The 24,395-nt window shown below is 43.5% G+C and overlaps 1 protein-coding gene across 3 annotated transcripts in view; it reads right to left on the bottom strand.

The window, feature by feature from the left end:
* The window catches only part of PCDH19 (protocadherin 19), a 163,983-nt gene extending 150,013 nt beyond the window's left edge, over positions 1-13,970 (bottom strand). The window contains exons 1-3 of one of the 3 annotated variants that reach the window (XM_055121826.1): positions 13,824-13,970; positions 10,623-13,377; positions 6,834-7,164 (exon numbers count right to left, since the gene is read on the bottom strand). In XM_055121826.1, the coding sequence (XP_054977801.1) occupies positions 6,834-7,164; positions 10,623-12,769 (2,478 nt within the window). In that variant the 5' untranslated portion in view covers positions 12,770-13,377; positions 13,824-13,970. The remainder of the gene's footprint in view (positions 1-6,833; positions 7,165-10,622; positions 13,378-13,823) is intronic. The other 2 variants (XM_055121827.1, XM_055121828.1) reach the window with 2 other exon arrangements.
* Between the last annotated feature and the right edge of the window lie 10,425 nt (positions 13,971-24,395).

Genomic DNA, 24,395 nt, shown 5'->3' with positions numbered 1-24,395 from the left:
ACAACAACCAAAGAGGAAATGTAACTTGAAGAGCGTTTTCCTCTACAAACAACTGATCCTCTGGGACTTACGCTTCAAGCCTCTCAATTGTTCGAAGTAAATGAGGCTCACATTAAAAGCCAGCCAGTCAGTCACACATCTAAAAATCAAACCTCTTCTGAGTAGGGAAAAATGGCTGCTCAGGATCCAGCCCCTTGCCTCTCTCATAAAGGCCTCTTGGACAAAGGAATTCATTTACATTTGCCTGATATGCTTGATCCAGTCAAGCTTGGCCTCCTCTAAGCCCCGGAAGCAGAGATACACATTCTTAAGGGTAAACATCTGAAAGTCTAAGTAGATGCCTTAGATCCACTGCAGCGCCATAATTGACAGACTCCAGCTTTGCAAAGTCATAACCTCATCCTTTTTGAATCCTCCAATTCCTAACCAGCAATCCTCCACAACCCACTAGCTTCACTCTCTGGGCACAGTCTACCAAACCACAGTAGAATAGAACAAGGTTAGGAAGGGGAAAGTACATAACTCTTACCACATTTAAGTCTGACTGGCAATCGGAGTAAAATCAGTCGGGCTACATGGATCCCAAAAAGCTGTTCCTCTGATAAGAGGAATTCCAAAGCTTCGGAGCCCACTATGGAAAATGGCCTGCCTCCTGTTCCCCGGAGAGAAAAATCTCAGGATCATTAGCAAGTGCTCTGGCTGAGCTCAACTTCAGTGGAGGTGTATTGGGAGAGATGTGATCTCTAAGGTAACTAGTTAATTGCCAATAAGGAATGATAATAATAAATTAGCAAATACTAATGTAAACTAACTCAGTTCTGCTGCAGTTGCATGGAAACGACAGAGGAACAGTTTATTCTGGAACACATCTTGCAAGTCAATCCCCACTGGGAAAATTGCTACCTTGGCGAGATGTGAAACAGGCCAAGACACAATGTAGACAATAGGTGTCCCTAGCATATCTACTAGTAGACATAGAACCCATTATTTTTTTTTTCACAAATGTTGTGAGCAGGTTTGAAAAGATGTGGGCTGCACTGTTTTCCACTACTTTTTTGCAGAGCCTCAGGGTTACTTTTGGCCCATAAAATACTTCGAAGACTCCAGTTAATAAGGAAAGTTTTTTCTAAGAAGAAAAAGAAAAAGAACTTACCAAGACAATTAGGATCGATTGCGAAATTTAATCCAAGTCTTTATGGAGCTATGACTAGAATTCTGAAAGTTCGTTCCCTATAAGAGCTGTCATCTAAGATTCATTCAAGATTCAATTTTTATATGTCTGGATGGTTCTTAGTCCACCTGACTTGAAAGCATCTGATCACAGATTCAAATCTTCAGCGTTTGGTTTGGGGGGGTTGTTTATTTGGGGGCCTTAGTGTTGCACTTGTGTCAAACTCTGCTATTTGAATCTGGCACTGCTGCTGTGATCCTTGGCATATTAGGTGATTTCCAGTCAGGAATGTAACAACCCTGCAAAATGGAGTGTAACTCAGGCAAGCAGCACAGCCAGAAAAATGTGCAAGTACCACAGCCAGTAAGTATGATCTCTGGTGAACACATGCCCAAAGATCACAATAAGCCCCAGTGAGCACCGTAACCATATCTTGTGCGCTTCAACTAAGAGTGATTCCTGCAAGCACCACAACTAAAGGAGTTTAACTGTGGTGAGTCCCACGGCCAAGTACACAAACACTGCAACGTGATGTCCAATCCACGCCTAGCTCCACAGCTAGAAATGTGTAAGTATCACAGCCATGAATGTGCGCAACTGCTAGTCATTGCAACAAGAACACCCATGTTCCCTCAGGAGATATTTAAAAATTACGTTTTTAGGAGATCAAAGACATAATACAGTGGGTGAGGAGCCTTGAACAAGGCCAACTCAAGTTTTATCACACACTCATATGAACTCTGAGCACAGAGCAAGGAGTAAGCTCTGAGCATTCTATTTGGTGTGGGGGGGAAACAAAAATAAACAAATTTTTAAAAACACTTCTAAAAAGCACTTTAAATGTCTCCAAAGTGACTGGGTGTGTAGATTATTTCACCCCTCCCAAAGACATGGGTTTTCTTTTCCAGACCAAATGAGCTACTTCTTCCAATAATGACCAAGGCCCAGGTAATAAAAGAAATAAAGCAGATTGATGATGAACAAAGGATTAATATTTCCAGAATCTAGGGGTACCTCCATTAAATAAGATTGAAAGAAAGGTAATTTATTAACTAAGGAGGCTGTCAAAAAAATGAGAGGCATTTTATGTTATTCTATTTTGATTTTTGGAGTTACACCAAGCTGTGATCAGGACTTACTTATTATTCTGTACTTAAGAGATCATTCCTGAAGGTGCTCTGGGGACCATAGAAGTGCAAGGCAAATGCTTTGCCCCCCAGTACTATCCCTCTGGCCCTAGAGTACTTTTTGAAAATCATTTTAGCAATGACCACAGAGATACATCAGCAGGCTTAGTGGATGTTTTGTATGCAAGAAGTCCAGGTTCAATCCCAGGCACCAAAAAGTTCTCATGAGCACAGAATTGGGAGTAGCCACTGTGCCCTGCCAGGTGTAGCTCCAAAATCAAAAAGCCAAAAGTGTTTTTTAATAAAACTTAACAAACTGAAAATGTCTTTCTTTACAACCTCCTTTCTTCTCTCTTCACTGCTCCTCCCCCACATGCATTCACTTACACAGTAAATTTATAAACTAAATAAACGAGATGCTGAGGAATGCAAATCTCTAAATTTAAAATATTTAAGAGATCCCTGACATGATTAATTCTGTAAGTCTTCTGTGAAGAGCAGAGGCATGTTGGACTTTCCCTTCTCGCATTTGTGTACAAAACACAAAATTCACATAACTAATTCCCTGATTAACATTAGAAGGCCAAGAACAGTAAATAATTACACAATTTTAGGGGTGATGGTCTCTGAGATACCGAATTCCAATCCACTAAATAAATGCTCCATTCCTTTTACCTTGCCTACCTATCTGCATTTAAATTGAAGTTCTATTCAGTATATAAGAACAACAGCATTCAGTTGTTGTTGTAAAGGTTGTAAAGGTTACCCTTCAACCTGAAGCTTCTAGCCTAGCCGAAATCTACATATAAATGCGGGCTGGGCTGCCACTGAAAAGAAAGAGTACTAAGGCTCCTACAAGTAGCTAGGAATTTTCAAACTCCTTGCAAGGAAAATCACGTGAATGATACTAACTCCCTATCTAGACTGTGAACTCTGTGAACACGGAAATGGTACTGATATTGTGTACTTACTTTGAATCCCCATGGTGCCAATCATACAGCTGAGACCATAGTAGATACTCAAAAATGCTTTACTGATTTGATTTGATCTAATGCCATGATGATAAATTTCAAAGTGTGGTGAAAGCCTAGGAAGAAATCAGCTCTGCTCACTATAATGTCATTGGGAGGAAACCCTATAGTTGACTCTGCAGCTAAAGAAGGGAGTTTCTGACCAGAAGACGTAATGTGTACTGAGTGAACTTCAGTCAAAATATGAAGAGGAAGAATATGACATATGCATAAGAAAGAGATGTTATCCTGAATTGAAATTACTTGTTTACTTGCCAGTGTCCTGGGAAGCTCCCTATAGTCAAGGACCAAGTGTTTTACTTATTCCAGGAAAGTATATTATCAAGCACATTCAAACATATGCAATAAATATAAATGAGAGAAATTAAAAAACAAATTTGTGTAACATAATAAAATTAAAATGTTAAGTGATAGGAGTCAGGAGAGATAGTACAGCAAGTAGGGCGTTTGCCTTCGACATGGCTAACCTGAGTTCAATTCCATATGGTTCACAGAGCACCGACAGGAGTAATTCCTGGTTGCATCACCAGGTGTGGCCCCAAAATTAAAACAAAACAACTAAGTGACATTATTTAATGTAGAATTTTCTAGAGAATCGTATTTATTACATCATAACACTTATCACTAATTTCTTAGTAAATGCTATTTTCTTAGATGGATTAACTAATAAGGCAAATAGAATGAAAACATAGGAAATATATCAAGATATCACTATTCTATGAATAAAGAATGTTCCTAGTGTTCTATAGGGGCATTTATCACTCAATATTGCAAATCATCTATTTGTTTGCTTACTTCCCTCCATCAAAATGTGCATTTCTTTTTAGGCATACAGTTCAATGTTAGGGTACATGTTTTGCATGAAGGAAGCTCTGGGTTACATCTATGGCACCAAACAATAGTGTATTTATTTGTGTGTGTTTGTATGCATATATATGTAATATATATATTATATGTATATATATATATGCTTTCCTTGGGATCAGCAAATGCCTTTTCATTTTTCTAACACCAAAGCCTAAGCAGAGCCTATAAAGAATAAGAATAGGTACTCAACAAATGTTAGGAGAATAAATTGATCATTTTTATTCTTCAATAGATTTCATTCTGGTTCACATTTAGGGGCCTTTATTATGGGAAGAAAAAGAAAAGTTGCTTTTTCTCCAAGGTCAAATTTTGTATCAGAAGCAGGTTAAATGACCTGATTCATGCTGGGTTGTGAATAGGCCTCTCCTCCTTGTGAATGGGTCTATTGGTTAACCTCTCCAAACTACTTACTGGAAATATATACTTCACTGTGTCTAGTACAAGCTGTCTTGATCCTACATAGCCCTGCATGCTGTATCTATGTGATTTTGTGAAATAAGGAGAGCATCTGGCTTTCCAAGTCAGGGACAGATCAGAATTTATTTTTTAATGATTTTTCTAAAAAAGTGCAACAATATTTTGTTTTATTGACCCAAAAACAAACTTTAGAAGGAGCACCACATCTTAGGTAAAGTATAAAGACATAGTTATACATCTAAGTATTTCATATTCATTTATCAGGGCTCATATTTTTCTAATACCTTGAAGTCAGCTGCATAATTTCTAAGCCTTCAAAGTCTAATATCTCTACCCATATCCATTAGGAATAGCAATCAACACCTAAACCTAAACCTAGGCATCTTGTATCTCATTTTCTTGAATGTCAACTATGAATAATCTAACCACAACACTTTGTAGATTTTATCTATATATAATCACCTTAAATTGATCTTAGATTTTAAGTGCCCAGGAAGATATACAAAAGTGTGTATGTGCAGGCCATTACAACAGTGATTCTCCAATTATTGTCTATATGAGAGATTTATGTCTGGGGGGCATCTAGGTTCCAGACCACAATATCATATCATTTCCTCCGACAAACCTTGCATGGTAGATGTGCCCATTTTATAGATAAGAAAACAAAGATTTTGAAATCTGTCATAAAATGGCAGATTTCGGGACAAAAGTTGCCCCCAGATTCAAAATCAGGGCCTGATTCCTCTCCATAAAACTACCTTTGCCTCTTTATTGCTTAAACAGAAGTAATGCTCCAACTAGTCTACAGCCTAGTTTTATTGGTATTCACAGGCATTCATGATTATAACTGAGCTGTCAAGAACAAACTTTCAATAAAACTTTATTCAAATGTAGTTTTTAGATTAAAAATAGTGTGGTGTTTTTGTTGCTGGCCGAATATCATCAGTTTCTCACTGAAATCACTCTCGCTTGGTTGCATTAATTGTGATGAGAATTATTTTCCAGGAAGTAAGCCTGAAAAGAGTGATATAAATATTATGAAATCATTTTATGTGCATCATAGCCCAGGTATGTCAGGCTGATTTCTTTAGGAAGCAGGCATGAGTCACTAAAACAGCATTCTCTAGAAAGTTACAGAACCATAAAATCTAGTATCCACTCTCTTGATGTCCTGCTCTGTGAGTCTGGACCTCTGCTTTATGTTCTAATGAAGAACAATCCATCTCTGAAGAACCAAAGCCAATAACTTTGAAGGCTGAAATGGTCCTTTAAAAATTGTGAAAGCTGTTAAGGTACCTTAATACTACGGAAGTGCTCTATATTTATAGGCAGTATTCCTTTCACTAGTAACCTAGAAGAGGGTTTACACCTCCCAGTGCATGAAATCTCCAACCAAAAGGGACTAAAGCAATTTTAATGAAATTAAACCAACTAAAGAATTTTTATTGATATATCTTTCCACAAAGCCACCTTAACATCATCATCAACATTGTCATTCTACTACCCTGAAATATTTCAGTTGTCAACAACATCAGGGTATATAGTGTTTTGAAAAATTAATAATGCATCCAATGGTAAACATTTATTCCCCAGTGAAAGAAAACATAGCTAAATCAAATGCCTAGTTAATTCTTAAAGTTGCATTAGTGACAGTTTCAACCTTCTTGTTTGCCAGATATCAGCATAAAAACTTTCAAAAATTAGGAAAATGACATTTTATCTTTTTGATCACCTCTTTTTAACCACCTCATCCATTTTCTCAGTATGGAATGGAGATGACAAAAAGAAAAGCAAAGGGTTGCTTTAAGAAGCTGAATCTCACACTGTGATATTGGCCCATGAGCATACTGGAATTAATTCAGCTTCATCATCACTTGAGTCTTTCTTAGTTACCTTAACTAACTGGAATATGGATACCGTTGACTGTCTAGTATGCTACATTTGCAATAAATAGAGCAAATTTGTATTATAACATGCAGGGATTCCAAAGGCCCCTTGAGTTCTCACTTTGAACATTCATTCCTGCAAGGGCCCAAATATTAGGTTTCACTTTTACTCCCCAAACCACAAGGAGCGGATAATGACTATGGAAGTAAGTATGGGCAGAAATGTTCTCCCCATCCCTGGCAGGCAAGGTGCCAGCATGGAGGAATATGATGCCCACAAACACCTCAGGGTAAGAGGTCTGGAGACCTCACAGAGCCAGTTAGTTTCACTCACCTCAGGCAGAGGGACGCCATTGATAATCAAGTCTGGCTGCTGGGGGCCCTGGCTGTTGAAAGAATGATGATAGATGTGGCTGGCACTGGTGGTATTACGGGTATTCTGGTTCTCCACATTCAGGAAAGTGCTCTCAGAGCGGCGGCAGCCCAGGGGCAGCGTCTGCTGGTGGTAGTCGAAATAGTTGAGGGATGAGGTCAGAGAGGAACAACTGACAACGTTCATCTTGTCTGTCTCCTCCACATCCCTGGGTACGAGGCGTATGTCATTCTTACTGATTTTTTTCTTCTTGCTTGATTTCTTTTGATGGCCATAGGAGTACTCGGCGATTCTAGGTGATAGAAAAGGCAGCATATATGTCTAAGGCCCTCAAACCACACACTGATTAATAATCATTAAGCAGCCCAGAGAGTTGCAGCACCCCCGCCCCCATCTCTACTCCAGCTTATTCTGCATTACATCATCAGGTTTCTCCCTGTGCTTTTAACATGCAAAAACAAGCTGAGGGCCACAAAATGTTCATACTAAACATCCTGACATTCCATTTTGGCCACAAAACTTTCTGTACTTTTGATTTGGAATTTTTATTGTGAGTCGCCACTCAGCAGGGGGTGTGGTGGGAAAACTTAGCCTATGAGAAAAAATATGAAAAATCTTAAATCTGGTGCTTTCTTGGAATGCAAAGGACTTCCTTCATGAAAAAAAAGAAATAAATGCTGATCTAACAGAGGAGACAAAAAATCACCCTTTCTTCAATTACTCCAGGAATTTATCATGTGACAAACACCTTCAAGTCAATTTTCTCTCAGACTGGCCTGATTAGTTCTGGATTGAAGTAGAATATCAGAACCCATTACTTGACATGTTTATTCCAAATGCTCTTCTTTTCCACTGTCTTAACCCTGCTCCCTTCTACTCACATCTCACCCTCTCTACTTCTAGAGAAATCTATAACCAAACCCATTTGAATAAGGGAAAATGCCTTTTACCTTTTCCCCTTAGACACACTTTCTGCTCTGCCTTCTGTCTTATTCCTCCCTAATGGGAGAAACCCATATGCAATGCAGACACTTGCTACTTTGTCCTCTTATAAAACAATCCTGGAGACAGGTGATGGTTAAGCAATTAGTACAAAGGAATTTAAAGGTTAGTATATTCAGCATCCTTCTCCATTCAGGTGTTCCTACGGGCAGCTGTGCTGCAACTAAAACATAAAAAGTTCAATTTAATTAACATTGACACAGACCCAGCAATGTGCACCAAAGACACCAAACATTGAGACTTGTCAAAAGAAATACATTAAAATGTAGGCAGATTCTCGAAGTCATTTATTACTTTGCACATAGTGGCTTGCTTATTGTTTGGTAATCCTGGGCTATATTCAACAACAACAATTGGGTTAATAAATAATACAGGTTGATCTTTTCAAGGAAAAGACTCCCTGAATTCTCACTGGACAGAGCTAATTGTCTAAATACAAAAAAAGAGAGCCCAATTTGAGCAGCACTTGCAGATCATCTTACAAGTCTCATAAATGGAATGTGCTTGAAGAAGCAGCTCTGCAGAGACTGCAAACAATAAACCTCTGGCTAACACATGGAAAGATAAGCTCTTGAACTTTAGTTTCCTAAAATACTGAGCAAATGGGGTGATTGTGTATATTCAGAGGCAAATTCTTTCTCTGCCCGCACCAGGACCTTCCTAGAGCTAAGCAGTTGTGTTTCCTTAGAAGTTTCCTTCTATAGTCAGAATTGCAGTGATACCAAGCTGATGCTACTGGGGTTAGGGAGCAGATAAAATCCCCAAGTCCCTGGGACTGGGGTTGATTTTCTTTTCTAATTTGTTTACAGAATCAATGGAAAGTACTAATCACTTTGTTTATCCATGATGGGTAAGTTTGGCAATGCCCTGTCCAATTATTCAACTAAGGCATTCATTGTGCAGCCCTTTCTCTATTGACCAATTATTTAATTAAACCGTACTTCATTAATCCCAAACATCACAGGAAACAGAGCTCTTTACAAAATACACATGTGGAGAGCACTGAGATTTGCACTTTGTTTTCAATTCAAATGCTCCCCTCCCTGTTTAATGATCTTCTTGGCAAGCTCTCTCAGAAAGAGCTCTCCTGTCATACATCACCGAGAGGTGAAAAAGTCTTCAATATCTTTATTTCAAGATGACTTCTTTTTCATCAAGGAAAGGGTTTTATGCATTTACTTTATATTGAGGAACTCATTTTTTTTTTAAAAAAAGGCCCCTCTCTCATTATCTCCATATAAATAAAATTTTACAGACCTCACATTTTTCTCTTATAAAAATCCCCACTTGGCAGTCATGGGTTTCAAAGATAAGTACAATATTAATTTCCATTTCTCCCATCTGAAATGACTAGGTGCTGAAGGAAAGAAAAGTCATGCCATCTCACTAGTAACAGGATTAAAGCATTTATGAGGCAGTGCAGCTGCTCTTTTATGGCACCTGATTGATATTCATGTGTGGTTAGCATTTGTCTACTAACTTGTGTAATGCAGAGAATAGTAAAAGGGAAACAATAATTGCATGGCTGTTACATATTCAGGGGGGGCTTCTGATTCACAGAAATGTGCATTTCATTCAGATGATGTCAAATATAAATTGGACCTACACGAACATATTTTGACCTATTAGACATGCAAGCACAGATGGCACAAAGACACACTGGATGTGTAAGTGCATTGACAGCATACATACACCTTGGTTGAAAACAGCATCATTCATTTTCAACAAATTAAAGGAACAACTTTCTCAACCATTTCAGTGACACACTGGTGGAAAGAATATCACATGTAATATGCTAAATTGGCTTACAGAAATATTTAGAAAGGAGTTTCAGCAAGACTCTTTAATGAGCTTATCAAGATACCTTTTTAAAAACTTTGTCATTCTAAACTCAACATTTTATTCCCATTATCCCTCTCAAACAACACACACACACATTCTGCATACTCCAAGTATGTGAAACTGTAACACAATAGACCATAGAGACATCTTCTGGTAGGGAAGAGATCTTAGTGCAATAGCAGAGTTCTACATTAGAGGAAAGTACCACCAACTCCACAAGACAGCTTGTTTTAAGAAAACATCTGGATACAAAATCCTGCTACTCATTGAGATGTTTCGTTTTCACCAACCAATCAGATACTTAACAGTATGCAGACAATGACTAGAATTGCACATCATGTAGCAGATGTTTGGGTACTGGATACAAAACAAGCCAAGACTAACTTTAAAACAGTAATCTTTTTCCTCCCCTCATGCTCCTCTTCTCCCCTTCCCCACATTTTTGTTTCTTGGTTTATTCTCCCATTCACAGGCTCTTCAGAGTTTCTCTGAAATAGCAGGAAATAGCAGTCAGCAGCACTTCCTTTCCTATCCCCAAAACACTGTGCCCCAGAAATTAAGTTGTGGTACTTAGTGGTTCTGCTAAAAACACTCTCATTTGGTTTTCTGCCTAAACTTTATGGTGATTGCTATAAAAAGTTTAAAATTATAACTGATTTTCTGCTTATCATCATGATGTGAGAGAATCCATTCAAACAAGTAAATGTCTTTCAACAAACTGTCAGATCAAAAGAATCAAAGCACTTGAACTGCTACAACCTTACCCCACCCAGCCAAAAAGAAACACTGCACAACCTCTTGGCAAGCATTTAAATGGGAAACAAAAAAGACAACATTTTTCACACTGAAACAAGAATACACCTTATTCACCCAACACAAACAAGGAAAGGGAAAAAGTGGTTCTACCTGCAGTTGTAGGTCCTGATCTCTTTGTTATCTCTCTTGCACTTGATTGCTACGAAGATCATCGTGACAAAGAGGATCCCCGCAATGGAGCCCAGGGCTATAATGAAGATCAGGGACAAGTTGACGGAACCCATAGACTCCTGGGCATCCAGAGCAGGGGACAAGTAGACTACGACGAGTGCAGAGGCGGAAAGAGATGTCTTGCCATGGTCGTGGGCTACCACAATAAGCTCATAGGAAGCCTTGGAATTCTCATTGAAGGTGCGAGTGGTTCTGACTTCCCCGTTGACCTTATCTATTTCAAAGAAGCCTCTGTCCCCATCAGTCATGTCATAGGTGACCCGACCATTTTCACCTTCATCATAGTCCTCGGCTTTAACAACAGTCACCAGGTAGCCTATGCCTGAATTTCGAGGAATGTAGACTTCGGCGGTGCCGTTAATTAGAGGAGGGGCCGTGATGACCGGAGTATTGTCATTGACATCGAGGATGATGACTCGAACGGTTGCATTGCTCTGTAGTGAGGGCAGGCCTCCGTCCTTGGCCAGCACCTTGAATTCGAATGCCTTGGTCTGTTCGTGGTTGAAAGATCGCAGTGCGTAAATGTCCCCTGAGTTGGGATTGATGGAGACATAGGTGAAGACAGGCATGTCCCGCACCTGCGATGGCACGATCTGATAGGAAACACTGCCATTGAGACCCAGGTCAGGGTCTCGAGCTGACACGGACAGCAGGTATGCGCCGGGAGTATTGTTCTCCTGCACAATTACTTGGTAGTAGGGCTTGGAAAAGTGCGGATGGTTGTCGTTCTCATCGGTGATGCGCACAGTGAAAGACTTGGCACTCTGCAGCATGGGCACGCCGCCATCGCGCGCCTGGATTGTAAGGTTGTACTGTTCGTGCTGCTCCCGGTCCAGTCGTCCGTCTACCAGGATAGTGGAGAAGCTCTCATACTCCTGTAGCCGAAAGGGCACGTTGCCCAGCAAGCGGCACTGAACGCGCCCATTGAGGCCGGTGTCGCGATCCGAAACCCGCACGAGGGCGATCACGTAACCCGGGGGGGCGCTCTCGCTCACCTCCACCAGCTCACTGTTGACGGATAACAAGTTGATAACCGGCGGGTTATCGTTGGTATCAAGAACGCTGACCGTGACCTTGCAGTGTGCAGGAATGGAATTAGGTCCCAAGTCCTTGGCTTGCACGTCTAATTCATACACGTGGCCCTCCTCATAGTCCAGGGCACCGATAACTGTAACCAGGCCGCTATGAGGATCAATCTGAAAGAGCTCGCGGGTGCGGTCGTTGACATAGCCATAAAATGAGTAGACCACCTGGCCATTGGTGCCCTCGTCTGGGTCGCTGGCATTGAGGCGGATGACAGGAGTATTAGGAGGCGAATTCTCTGGCACGCTGACAGCATAATTGGACTGGCCGAACACCGGATTGTTGTCATTGGAGTCAGTCACCTTAATGCTGAGGCCAACCGTGCCCATGTGAGGCGGATCGCCCCCGTCGAGTGCGGTGATGCGAAAGTTGTAGTGCGATTGAGTCTCTCGATCCAGGCTCTTTTCCACCACGAGTTCAGCAAAGCGTGAGCCGTCACCACGCGTCTTTATCTCCAGGCCGAAGAGCTCATTAGGCGTGAGCTCGTAGGTCTGCACACCGAAACTGCCAGAGTCCGGGTCGTAGGCACTGTCCAGAGGGATGCGCGTGCCAGGGCTGGCTGCCTCTGAGATCTCCAGCTCTATCTGTCCCGCCGGGAAGCTGGGAGCATTGTCGTTTAGGTCTTTGATCTCCACCTTAATCACGCAGATTTCCATTGAGCTGGACATGACTTCCAGCGAGATGATACACTTGGGGCTCTGGCGGCACAGTAGGTCGCGGTCGATCTTCTGTTTGGTGACCAGCAGGCCCGAGCTGGGGTTGATGTCCACCAAGTGCGGGGCTGAGTTCGATACCACACGGAAGGCGGAGGCTTGTCGTGGGTCCATAGCAAAGCCAGCATCCCGCGCGTCCTTGGCCACGTTAGCGATCACTGTCCCGGCACGCTGCTCCTCTTCTACAGAGTACTTAAGGTTAATGAGGGCAGCAGCCTGCGTCCATAAGATGGCCAGCAGCAGCAGCACCGGCAGCAGGAGTGACTCCATGGCTGCGCGGGGCTCTGCCCGGCCTCGCCTCTCCACACCCCTCCGAGGACGACGCCGCCGGCGCTCCAGCTTCCCGACGTGTCGGGCCGCCTGTTGCGCGCGCCCGGGGGGCCTGGAGGCCGCGGGAAACGTCCCGCCCAGGGCGGCCCGGCGGCGCGGGGGAGATACCCGCGCCGGCTCCAATGCTGTGGTTGCGGCAGGCTCGGCGGGGGCTCGCGCGGACCCCGGGGGCTCCGGGGAAGCGTGGGAGCTCCGCGCGGCCCCGAGCCCCCGCCCTCCAGCCCGGCTATTCAGTTTTCCCTCTTCAAAGTTAGCCGGGCGCGAGAGGCCCCCGCGGGGCAGGGCTGCGGCGTCCGAGCGATCTAGAAAACGGGCATCTGAGTCCGAACCGTACTTAACGCGAAGGAGGAGAGGGTGACAGGATCGCAGCCTCTCGGGCACTCCCAGGACCGCCGCGGCACACCTGCACGGGGGCTGGCAAGCGAGTGGGCTGTGCACCTGGCATGCGCAAGCACCTCCCCCCAGCACTCTTGGCTCACTGCGGAGAGAGGACCGGCCCGGAACGTGCTCGCCGAAGTCCTGGGGAAGCACGCAGGTCTTTCTGAGGCCTGTGGGAGAGAAAGAGGGATTGCAGGCTCAAGTCTGAGTTGCTGTCGGGGCGCTGCAGGCGCCCCGGGTGTCCAACTGAGCGGGCTGGCGGTCCCGGACCCACAGAGCCAGGGGGAGGGGGAACGAAGCTGCCTAGGAAAGAGTGCGCTCCCTCGCGATGAGCTTGGCTTTGCCAGGCTTGGGGGATGCGTCTGCCCGGGATCAAAGTGGGTGCAGCATCTTGGACCCAAGCAACCCAGAGGTTGGACTGCGAGCATCTGTCTCGGAAACCAAAGTTAGTTAGCAAAGCGGCCGAAAGCCTCCAGCGTCAAGTTTGTGGCAAGGGGCGAAGGCAATTTGCCCAAGAACATCTCAGCCCCTGGGTCTTTCCCAGGGCCCCGTTGGGGAGGGAGGAGGAAGAGGAGGGGGGACTGGGGAGGAAAGGAGAGGAAAGGGACTACAGTACCGGCCTGGAGAGGTGGGGCTGCCGCCGCGGTTACCCTGGGCGGATTCTCTCTCGGTCTGGTTTGGGATGTCGCTCCAAGGACCGCCGCCGCCACCGCCTTCGCCGCCTTCGCCGCCTTCGCCGCCGCCGCCGCCGCCGCCGCCGCCGCCGTGGGTGGAATCCTTCCTAGCTCAGGGGCTGTCGCTGGGGTCCGCGTCGGCAGATGCCGCCGCGGACGACTGTGGGTTTGCTCGCCGTCAAAGTTTACTTGCGGGAGCGTGTCGATCTCAGCCTTCCCCGCGAGCCGCCGGTCGCGCTGCGTGGGGGGGCTCGCTCACTCGGGGAGGTCTGGGGGGCTCGGGGAATGGGCTGAGTGAGAGCGGGAGTGGGTGTGTGGTGCGGGGCGAGTGAGTGCGGGTGGCAGCGAGCGGGGAGGGGAGGGGGGAGGCGGAGGGGTGGTGGGGTGGGGGGCAAGGGGGCGAGTCTCCGAGGGATCTCGGCTCAGCCCCGATGCAGCAGCAGCAGAGCGCCCAGCAGCGCGGAGCCCAGCCCGGCGAGGGGCGAGCCCGGCATGGTGTGCGGGAGCCGTGCCGCGCTCCGCGCCAGCTCCCGGCTCTCCGCGGAGCCCGCCGCCGCCGCAGTTGCTGCGGCCGCTGCTCCTCCCAATGCCGCAAACTACTGCTGCTGGAGTCTGGAGAGAGCCGAAGAGAGCCCGAGCAGCCGAGCCCAGCTCCAGCGGGCGCCGGCCAATCAGCGCGCGGCCCCGCGGGCTCCGGCACAGGGGCGGGGCCCGGGCGCCGTGGGAGGCGGGGTGGGGCGGGGCCAGCCGGAAACTTACACACTGGCGGGACCCGTGGTCCCCGAGCCCCAGAGCCTTGGGTGGGAGTCGAGCTGTGGGGGGGGGGGTGGGGAGGGGGGGCGGGGGTGGGGAAGATCGAGGAAGCTGGGCCAGGCTGGGGGGCTAGCGAGGCAATGAACGGTGCTGGGGCTGGAGTTGCCTTTTTCCCGGGAACGGCCAGCCGTTGGCGGTTTTATGTGTAGGGAATTGGACAAGGTTGAAGACTTGGTTCGCTTGGCGTGGTTTGTGTATTTCGCATCCTGCTCTCTTCAATGTAACGTGCATACGATCTCGCTCGTGTGCTCTTTCTCCCTTCCTCCCCTCCCTCTCGCCTTTGTCTCCTTGCCCTGGCTTGGTCTATTTCACAATCTTCCTCCCCTTTTCCCAAGGAGAAGGGAAGGAAGAAAGGGAAGGAGAAAGCGCCCCCCAAGGTGGTCATTCCTTCGATTCTTTGGCCCCGATGAGAGTCTTGACTTCAGCTGCGGCTCGTGGCGGCCATCCTTCTGGGCTGTCCCCCCCCCCCATCTCTACTTCCCAAGAAGATGCGGCACTTTCCCCCAATGAGCTGGGCTCCAGCCGGATTCGCTTCTGCTGCCTGTTAATTAAATGAGATCTGTGGCACAGAGACGGAGCCGCAGAAAGGGCTAGGCACATTTCGTTGCCCCTCACCCCACCCTGTTGGAGAATTTAGTTCCCTATAAATAAACTGTACGTTAGAAAAGATCGCTCGGAGCAGAAGCCGCCGCCTCGCCTTGCGGTAGAGCCCCGAGCTTGGCTTGGCGGGAGCTGGCGAGCTGGCACGCAGTCCTCGTAGGTCGTTGGCAGGTGGAGCAGGCGCCGGTGTGTGGGGCATCCCAGCCTACCCGCTGAGCCTCGGTCTCAGGGGGCTGCCAGCTCCACTCAGGCGGTGGTGGAGGCTGCGGCGGCGGCGGGCGGCGGCGGCGGCGGCGGCGGCGGCGGGTGCCTAAGCTGGGAACCAGGAGGCTAGCGCGGCCCCAACTGATACCAAACTCAGCCTCCCGAGCAGAGGGTGCCCTGGGAACAGAAAGGAACTCTCCCTGCCTCTTTCCGAAGCTTTCGACTAAGGTCACCAGCGCCAAGAATAAAGATATACCCTCTGATCAAGCTGCCTTATTTTCCCCATTGATTGGAGGAGGGGGCCGCGACTTCTGAATTCCCAATCCTTGGGTGGGTAAGCGTCCTTTCTAAGTGAGCGAGCTCAGGTACTTGGGAGACTTGAACCGAACAAGTTCATAATTATTAGCCCAGCGACATCGGTCAAAGTCTGTGGGCTTCAAATAAGACACTCACTTTTTACCCTTTCGAGAAAAAAAAATTAAACAGGAAAAGGATCAAAGACATTGGTATAAGGGTTCTAAAAACTGCCATCCTTTTTGCAGAGCTCAACCCGGCTTCTTTTCAAAAGATTTCTCCTTCCAAGACGAGCTTGTTTAGCAGCCTTTACATTGACCCAGGGGAGGAGGAAGCCCTCGGAAAGGAATTGTTCGGGGTTGCTACCCGCAGGAAGTGCGGGCGAGTGCAGTGGAAGGGCGCGGGAAACCTGATCCACATTCCGGGTGGAGGGAGTCCTTTCACTCTTTAAGTTTAGGATACCATTTAGCCCAGAACAATAGGGAGATAATTTTGGCATAGGCTATGAATACCATTTAATGTCGGTCGTTCAGAAGTGCGGGTGGAGCGCAGAATTGTGGTTCGACGAAGCCAGTTGACCCGCCTGTTTTTTTTTCTGCACTGGTGGAGGTGAGTGACAACATGGCAGGTAGCTCGGATACACCTCCAGGACTCCGCAAAGGGAAGGGCTTTATGTGATTTACCACAGTCATTTACCTTTGATGTCAGTGAGTCAAAATGAAGTGCATCTTGGTCTAATTAAAAAGGCCTAAAAAGGCATTGAAACGGTTTGTTATTTGATAACGGATGTGAATTCAGCGCTTGACAGCCTTCTAAAATATTGCTTGGACTATTTAAACAGAACAATTAGCAGCATGCTAAAATGTTTGCATGCTATGCTTAGAAGCTTTTAGCTGTAAACTCTAAGGCGATCTGTTCCCCTATAAGTTAGAGAGGGGGAAAAAAAAGGATGATGCTGCTTCCTTGCGGTGAAGGCTGTCAGGAACCCGCTGATCAATAAAAGTAAACTGGCGCCTCCACCGCTTGATTGAGCTGGAGCAAAGAGTCTGAGTAGTCTCAGCCATTAACAACCCCCCAGGTAAGGAGAAATGGAAGAATTACTCAGGTAAAATGATTAACATCGTCACGGCTTCTGCAAATATTGCACACAACAAGATAGGAAGGCTGCGGACCTTTTACCTTAGGGAATGCTAATAGAATGTCTCTGTTCTCTGTCTTTTAAAGATAAATAAGAGAATTCAATTCATGTACAATGTCATTAACTTTGTAATTGCAATCACATTGTAGAGACATGTTCTGCATTTACAAAAACAAAAGAGCTGTTAGCTAAGGAGATGGCACGTATGGCATGTGCTCCCTGCTTCCTGCTAGCTAACCACACTGGAGTGACCCCACCTTTCCAAACAGAGCCCCCTACTAATCTCCAAGTTACCAAACAGCTTTATGGAAACCAGGGCTGAAGAACACGTAGGAGTGCGCCACTGCTTTTCTTCTATGTAGTCTCCCCCTAAATCAACATGATATATTCCCCCTCCTCAAATAGCTCTTCTATCCCCCTCCCCATTGCTACAGATAATCGGAACATCCTTTGCTCTCAGAACGTATTTCCCCGTAATAGACACCGCTGACATTACACTTGAACAATGACTGACCTAAAACGCTTTCATGATCTAGAATTTATTAATCAAAATTAAAACCAGCTCGTGCATAGATAAGAAAAAAACAAAGTTCCCTCAATTTTAGCTTTCCTTCACTTCATCCTGGAGAACTCCACCTCCTCAGCATCTTTAAGAGACACAAGAGGGCCATCTAGTGACCATGCTTGGTATTTCTGATCTAACTGTTACTGAAATACACTAGGCCCTGGTTACCAAATACAGTGTTGTGTAGCTTGAACCATCTTTCCGGGCCAATGCAACTTCTGGGGCCACTGTAGCAAGAATCAAAATATCTTTAAAATTTTAGCAACCCCATTAAAAGAATTCTTAGTGACAATGATAGACTTCCTAAAATGGAGAGATTCTCATATTTAAATCCAGACAGTATATGAGAATGATTTTTGCTGCTCTCATATTGACAAGAGTAAGGTAAAAGATTTTGTTGGAAATTTTTTAAATTGGCACTAGAGTGGTATTAACCTTTCCAATGGACTGTGGAAGACAGATATTGGCAATTTGCGAGGGAGGATTGGTATGGTAACACTGTACCCCTAAAACTCTTAAATATTTTCACTTGTGCAATCCAATGTTACCTTAATAAAAATAAATTTGAAATAAATAATATTGGTTACTTGAACTGGAGCATTAAGATATGAGGACAGTAGCACTGAGAAGTTTAATGGACATTTCTATGATGTATGTTTTTAACTGTTGCTTGAGGCTCTGAAAAGATTAACCTTTAAATAACTCCATATTTGATCAGCCTGGCAAGGTTCTCTTAGGAAGTAAAACTTGAATTTAAAAATAGGTAGTCAGTCAAACTTTTTCACCCTGCATATTTTATCTCCTTATTTATGTCACAGTGCCCAGAGTATAGAAAATCAAAGAATGAAAATGGAGGAAACAGCACAAAACTGTAAAGTGTCAGTTTTTGAGTTACCATCTTATTTGAACTTAACATTATTCCTGGGAGGTAAAGAGACTTAGCAGATGTGGAAGTGGGATTGCAAAGTAGTTCGATGACTTTCCATAATGACCTCATTATAGAACACTCACCACTTCCCTTGCAAAATCAACAAGTGCTGGCTCTGTGCCCAGCATTGTGCTAGGAACTGATAATTTTTTAAAAGATCGCCTGTGCCCTTGGGAAGTTTAAAATTCAGTAAATTCATTAAATAGTAGAATGTAATTCTACCTACAATAGACTATGCTAGAGAAGGAACTAGAATAAGATAATATCTATTTACAAATTCCTGAAATTCTTTTCCCTTTTGCTTGAAGTTAATTGTCCATTTTGTATTTTTTCTCCCACTACCACCTCCCCATATCCCTCCTACATAAGGCTGTTTCTGGCATAACAAAGAGCATTAACAGCAGCATCCAGGGATACAGACCTGATGGGCAAGGGTAGGGTGGCATTTCCACTATCCTTGATGCTATTTATGACCCTTCTGAAATGCCAGGAAAACTAGGGAATGGGTCCAAGAAAAGTCTTTGACATCCTTTTCTCATCCTTCCAAGCGTCACTTCCCCTGAAACCACCACCTTTTTTAGAGAATAACAGTGACAGGGATCTGTAGCAGATAAACAAATAGCTAAGAAAAAAATCTTCATTAAGTGCAAAATTTGTTCATTATGACCCTGATTACTCTTGATTTTCCAAGATATACAGGGAGTAGTGTTATAAAGAAGAAGGGGAAGAAGAAGAAGGAGGAGAAGGAAAAGGAGGACAAGGAGAAGAAAGAAGAGGAGGAGCAGGAGGAGGAGGAAGAGGAGGAGGAGGAGAGAATGAGCTAACTATTAATGACATTAAGTCTTCCTTTTTGATCAAGCTAAACCCACCCCCTCTAAAAATTATGTCCAAGACATATCCATGTTTATCTTCTCTTTAGTGATGGCACTTCCTTCAGAGCCATACCTCTGCTTCTACAAAACACAAAATTATCCCATAAATGAACATATATCATAGGGATCACTTAATTAATAGAACCTAAATAAGCAGCTACATTTCAATAAATGACACTTTTCTCTAACACCTATACTTCTCTGCAGTGATTATCTGTGATGTTTTAATAGCACCATTTGGGATTGTGGTATGATTGCCTTACTCTTCTCATGTGAATTCTCCCCAAGTAGTTCTTAACGTTATTTTCCTAGATGCATACTCAGGCTAACTGTTACTGTCTTCTCTACACCCCTCCAATGTCTGTGACCCAAGACTTTTGAAAATAGAAAGCTCTCCATTCAAAGGCACTCTAATTAGATTATGTATAGCCTTCTCATTTCTGATTATCTTATCCCAAGAAGAGTAAGAGCAGCATTTTACACACATTTGCACTCTCTCACACACAATGCCTTGGTTGAGGGAAATCATCAGCAGAATAGAGAGCTCAAAAAATGTTTAATATAAACTGAATAGTAAAAGGAGGAAAAATTCAAAGTATAAAAACAAGAGATGTCTTTTAGGTGAAACTTTTCCCCCTTTTCACTGCCTTGTTCAAGCTCTAATTCTACAACCTAGTAGATGGATTCTAGAGACCACTATAAGGTGTACAGATCAATTAGAATAGATCTCCAGAAGGTACTGACTTTGGACATAAAACATAAACTTCTCACACAGTCTCTTCTGTTCTTTCTGGAATAATTCAAATGGAATTGGAATAGAGGCAGAAATATTTCTGAAAGGAATAGTTGAAGTTTCTGAAAAGCCCTTGACTAAAATCAGCACGAAAAGGTGGGCCTTAAGGACCAGTGTTACAATTAAAAAAATAACTACTGTTTCTGTGCTTTTCAGATATGTCCACAGGAATAAAAAATCCAGATATTTTGAGACATTGAGCTATATAATGGTGGGTTGGAACAAAGAGTGTGAACTCTATTGCACAGCACATTTTTGCGAAGTTTAGATAAGTAATAGTTACAGACCTGGCAAAAAGACAGACACACCAGTCAATCTGATGAATCAATTTCTTGGGTTTCTCTAGTCACTGTCACTGTCATTCCATTGCTCATAGATTTGCTCAAGCGAGCACCAGTAACATCTCCATTGTGAGTCTTGTTGTTACTGTTTTTGGCATATCTAAATATGCCACAGGTTGCTTGCCAGGCTCTACTGTGTGGACAAGATACTTTCGGTAGATTGCTGGGCTCTCTGAGAGGTACAGAGGAATAGAACCCCGGTCGGCCTCGTGCAAGGCAAACGCCCTCCCTGCTGTGCTATTGCTCCAGCCCGGGTTTCTCTAGTATCTTGGAAAAATGATTATCTCAATAAAGATACCAGACACTTGTATATTTTATTTCTAGGTGACCAGGCCGGGCCCAAAATTGTTCTTGGTTCCTCCCAAGTTTCACTGAGAACTCAAGAAAGGTCTTGTGTAACTGCCTGGGCACTCTAAGCTTCTCCCACTTACTGATTCTATACCGAACTGGAATGGTTACTAGCTGAACAAACTAAGTTATGAAGGAAAGTAAGAAGAGTAATAAACATGAAGACCCAGCTGCATTGCATTATCTGAGCTAAATAATGCACATACCAAAGTCATGTCACGTGTCCCACAAAGAGCACAAAGCACAGTATCTGTTCAGGTTGACAAGCCCTGGGGCAATAGAGAGTAAGCTGAAAGAGGAATATCCCAGAAGAAAGCAAATAGAACACCACACAGAGGACAGATGGAGCAGAAATGATAGAAAAATTTATTTTAACAGAACCTTTAAATTGTGCACCTTTTTTAATGAGAAGAAAACAATGACTTGTCAGCTGGGAAAGCTTCCAGATTCAGAGCCCTAGAATTTGCACATTGGTGCACTGGACTTGACATGACAGCATATTAATTTGTGTCTGTAGCTGGTACCTGGGGTCAGTGTGACCACAGAAAACCAATGTTCTTTCTTAACAGAAGCTGGGTGTTAGAAGGAATTGGGAATGAAAGTGTCCTATATTACAAGAGATGCCAGCTGGTCTGGTCTTTTTCCAGCAAAGATCACAAAACACAATGCCATCAGTACCAGGCAATATCTTCTCAGGGAAAACAACCTAGGCTACAGTGATCAAATTAAGTCTCTAGACTAATGGTGGGTTGATAAAAGAAGTAACAGTCAGAAAAGGGAGCAGACCCAGCTTGAGGTCCTTGTAGCTCTGCTTGTTCTCTGTCCGGGAGGTGGTGGAACTTAAGAAAGCATCCAAGTCTGACTACGCAGATTCATTTGTGGGAACAATCAGTTCTGGAAGCCTGACTAAAAAGAGTGGACAGGATAATAGCTCAAAATGAGAGCCATTAATTACTTCATTGCAACCTTTGCCAAACATCAAAAGCAAACAATAACCAGCTTCTAAAATCAATGTTTCATAAGATGATGAGCCAGCCAATGAAGTTAACACGGGGGAAGGGAGAGAAAGTAAAAAATACCCTGTTTCAAGCCACCCACCAAAACAAACTGCTGTGTTTCTTTTAAACATGGAATTTGGTTCTTAGGAAAATCAAAACTGACTTCAGTCTCTTAGCAGAGTAAAACAAAGGAGCAGGGGGAGAAACACTTTTGAAAACAGGAAGGCATTTTGGCAATAATCACAGGAGGGCTGGTAAGCCATTGTACTCTTGGGATCCATCTGCTAAACTCCAGAACATCCTCCCTATACTCCACCCCCAACCAGCTCTCAGATTGCAAGTCCAGGGTCAAGAGCAGGGTCACTCAGAAAGAAACAGTAAAATGGAAAAAACAGACTCAGCTCAAAAATGAGAAGTGAGAAATTCTTTATTTCTTCCATCCATTGAGATGCAGGAAAAGAGTACTGATTCTTGGTGTCATTACAGTCAGCATGAGTGAGCTTAACTAAATTAATGGAAAATAGACTTAAAATTAAAAGTTGTGTGCAACTTCTTATCAACCTAGAATTCACGAGAGAACATTGAGAGAAACGCAGTGACTGCATATTTACAGTCCTACATAACTTTATAGCTATTCATAATTTTATTAGTCATGCAACGTAAGAGAACACTGAAAAATAATCAAATGGCATGCTCTATAGCAGAGATCAGTGTTACATGGAGAAAAACATATAAAGTCATTCTCAATGGCAATGTATATGAAGACATTTCCCAGACCCCTGCTCCTAATATAAAGAGAACAAAAGGCCATGCCATTGTAAAATATATTCGTGTGTCTTTTTAAATGGCACAACATACTGGATCTCATAGTTCATAAAACTAGAAGATTAAAACCCCAGCAGAGATAATCACCTACAAGTATAGAGAGAATTCATAACTCTAAATTTCATGTCTTGTAAGTTTCAGAAAAATTCATGCATGGGCCACTCTTCCTTTATAACTTAAGCTCCTGAATTCTACTTAGTGAACCATTAACTTGTTCTGTTACATTATTCTAGCCAAGCTGAGTAAAATAAACAATCTTAATTTAGTCCCCTTTTCCCTGAGAAATAAATAGCTGTCACATATCCAGAATATCAGTGTTTTTGAAGAGCTTTGGAACTCTGAGATCAGTGAAATCTGATCCTCTCTTGAGCAAGAGATCTACATAGAATTTAACCAAAGACTTCCTACTGTATGCAGTCCCTGTTCATCAGGAAGCCTTTGAAGACCCTCCCAGGTTTCCTGTTCAGTCTTGTTTGATCTCAAGTGAACATTATAATTATTGTGAAGCAGTTTTATAAATGTAAAGTACTCCATGAATATAAAATAATTAAATCCAGCCTAGGTTACTCGGTTTTGATTTCTGGAATTTCCCATAGATTCATCTAAAAGAGATGGTAGGCATAATAGAATAATTAAACCTCTGAAGCAGATTTACTTGTAAGCATAATGTTTATGATGATGATTAGCTGTTTCTTTCATGTTACTTCAATCTCTCATCCCAGTAGCTAATATTTGCCAACCTTCATGTTTTGATACATCTTTTGTAATAGGTCCTTTGACAATCCTAATTAATCAGGATCATAAGTCAATTTATTTTGTCCCTACTTATGTTATCAAAATCAGGTAATATTACACAGTGGATCTGAGTGCTTACATTTGAAGCATAATACTGTAGGTATCTAGTAATGTAAGACAAGGGTATAGCTCTCTATGGGGTTAGAGTACAGCTGTGGGTATCAGAAAAAGAGAAAGACAAATACAAGAAAGTATTTTCCAGATATCAGAGCAGTAGTACTCAGCACTTATACAACCTAAATCCAAAAGAGTGAATTGACAATCTAGAATCTGTGGGAAAGTCTTTCAAATGAAGGGAAGGTTACTTGTAAAAGCAGATAAACTGTAGTGATTTGGTTGCATCCGGGAAAAAATGAAGAGTACAGTTTGTCTCAAGTATTTATTTTTCAAACACCAGTGAAACAAAGTAGTATAGTTATTAATGGTGTAAACTCAGGAAACTAAACAGACTGAGTTCAAGTACTGATTCTACCATTTTCCAGTTAACTGAGCTTGGACAAATTAGTATAAAATTTGTTTCATAAATTTTGAAGATTGTATGAGAGGATGTTTCTAAAATGAGTTGTCAATGAAATTGTTTTACAAAAGTAAAGGTAGAAATAGTTTTTTTCTGCTGTATGTGTTGAGTACTGCACTGTACCAGATACAATTCAAACCTCTGGCTACAATTAAACATGAGGCATTCTCTACACTCAAGAATCTCACAGGGACTGGAGAGATAGTACAGCTGATAAAGCAGTTTCCCTTACACAAAGCCAAGTTTCATCACTGAGCCACAACAGGAGGGATTCTTGAGCTTAGAACCAGGAATAACCTGGAGAACAGCCTAGTGTGGGCCAAACCAAGCAAACAAACAGGATTCTAACAGCTGTTAGGTTATGTCTGTTAACTTTGAATATGGCCTTTTAAGTGACCAGCAAAAGCATAAACTAACAATTTCTCTTACAGCAGACTCATAAGATTGTAAAAGAAAAGAATAAATACTTATGGTATTGCCATT

The sequence above is a fragment of the Sorex araneus genome, chromosome X (assembly GCF_027595985.1).
Source record: "Sorex araneus isolate mSorAra2 chromosome X, mSorAra2.pri, whole genome shotgun sequence".
NCBI classification, from domain to species: Eukaryota; Metazoa; Chordata; class Mammalia; order Eulipotyphla; family Soricidae; genus Sorex; species Sorex araneus.
The sequence above is the reverse complement of the archived record's forward strand: the minus strand, read 5'-3'. Positions and strand labels throughout refer to the sequence as shown.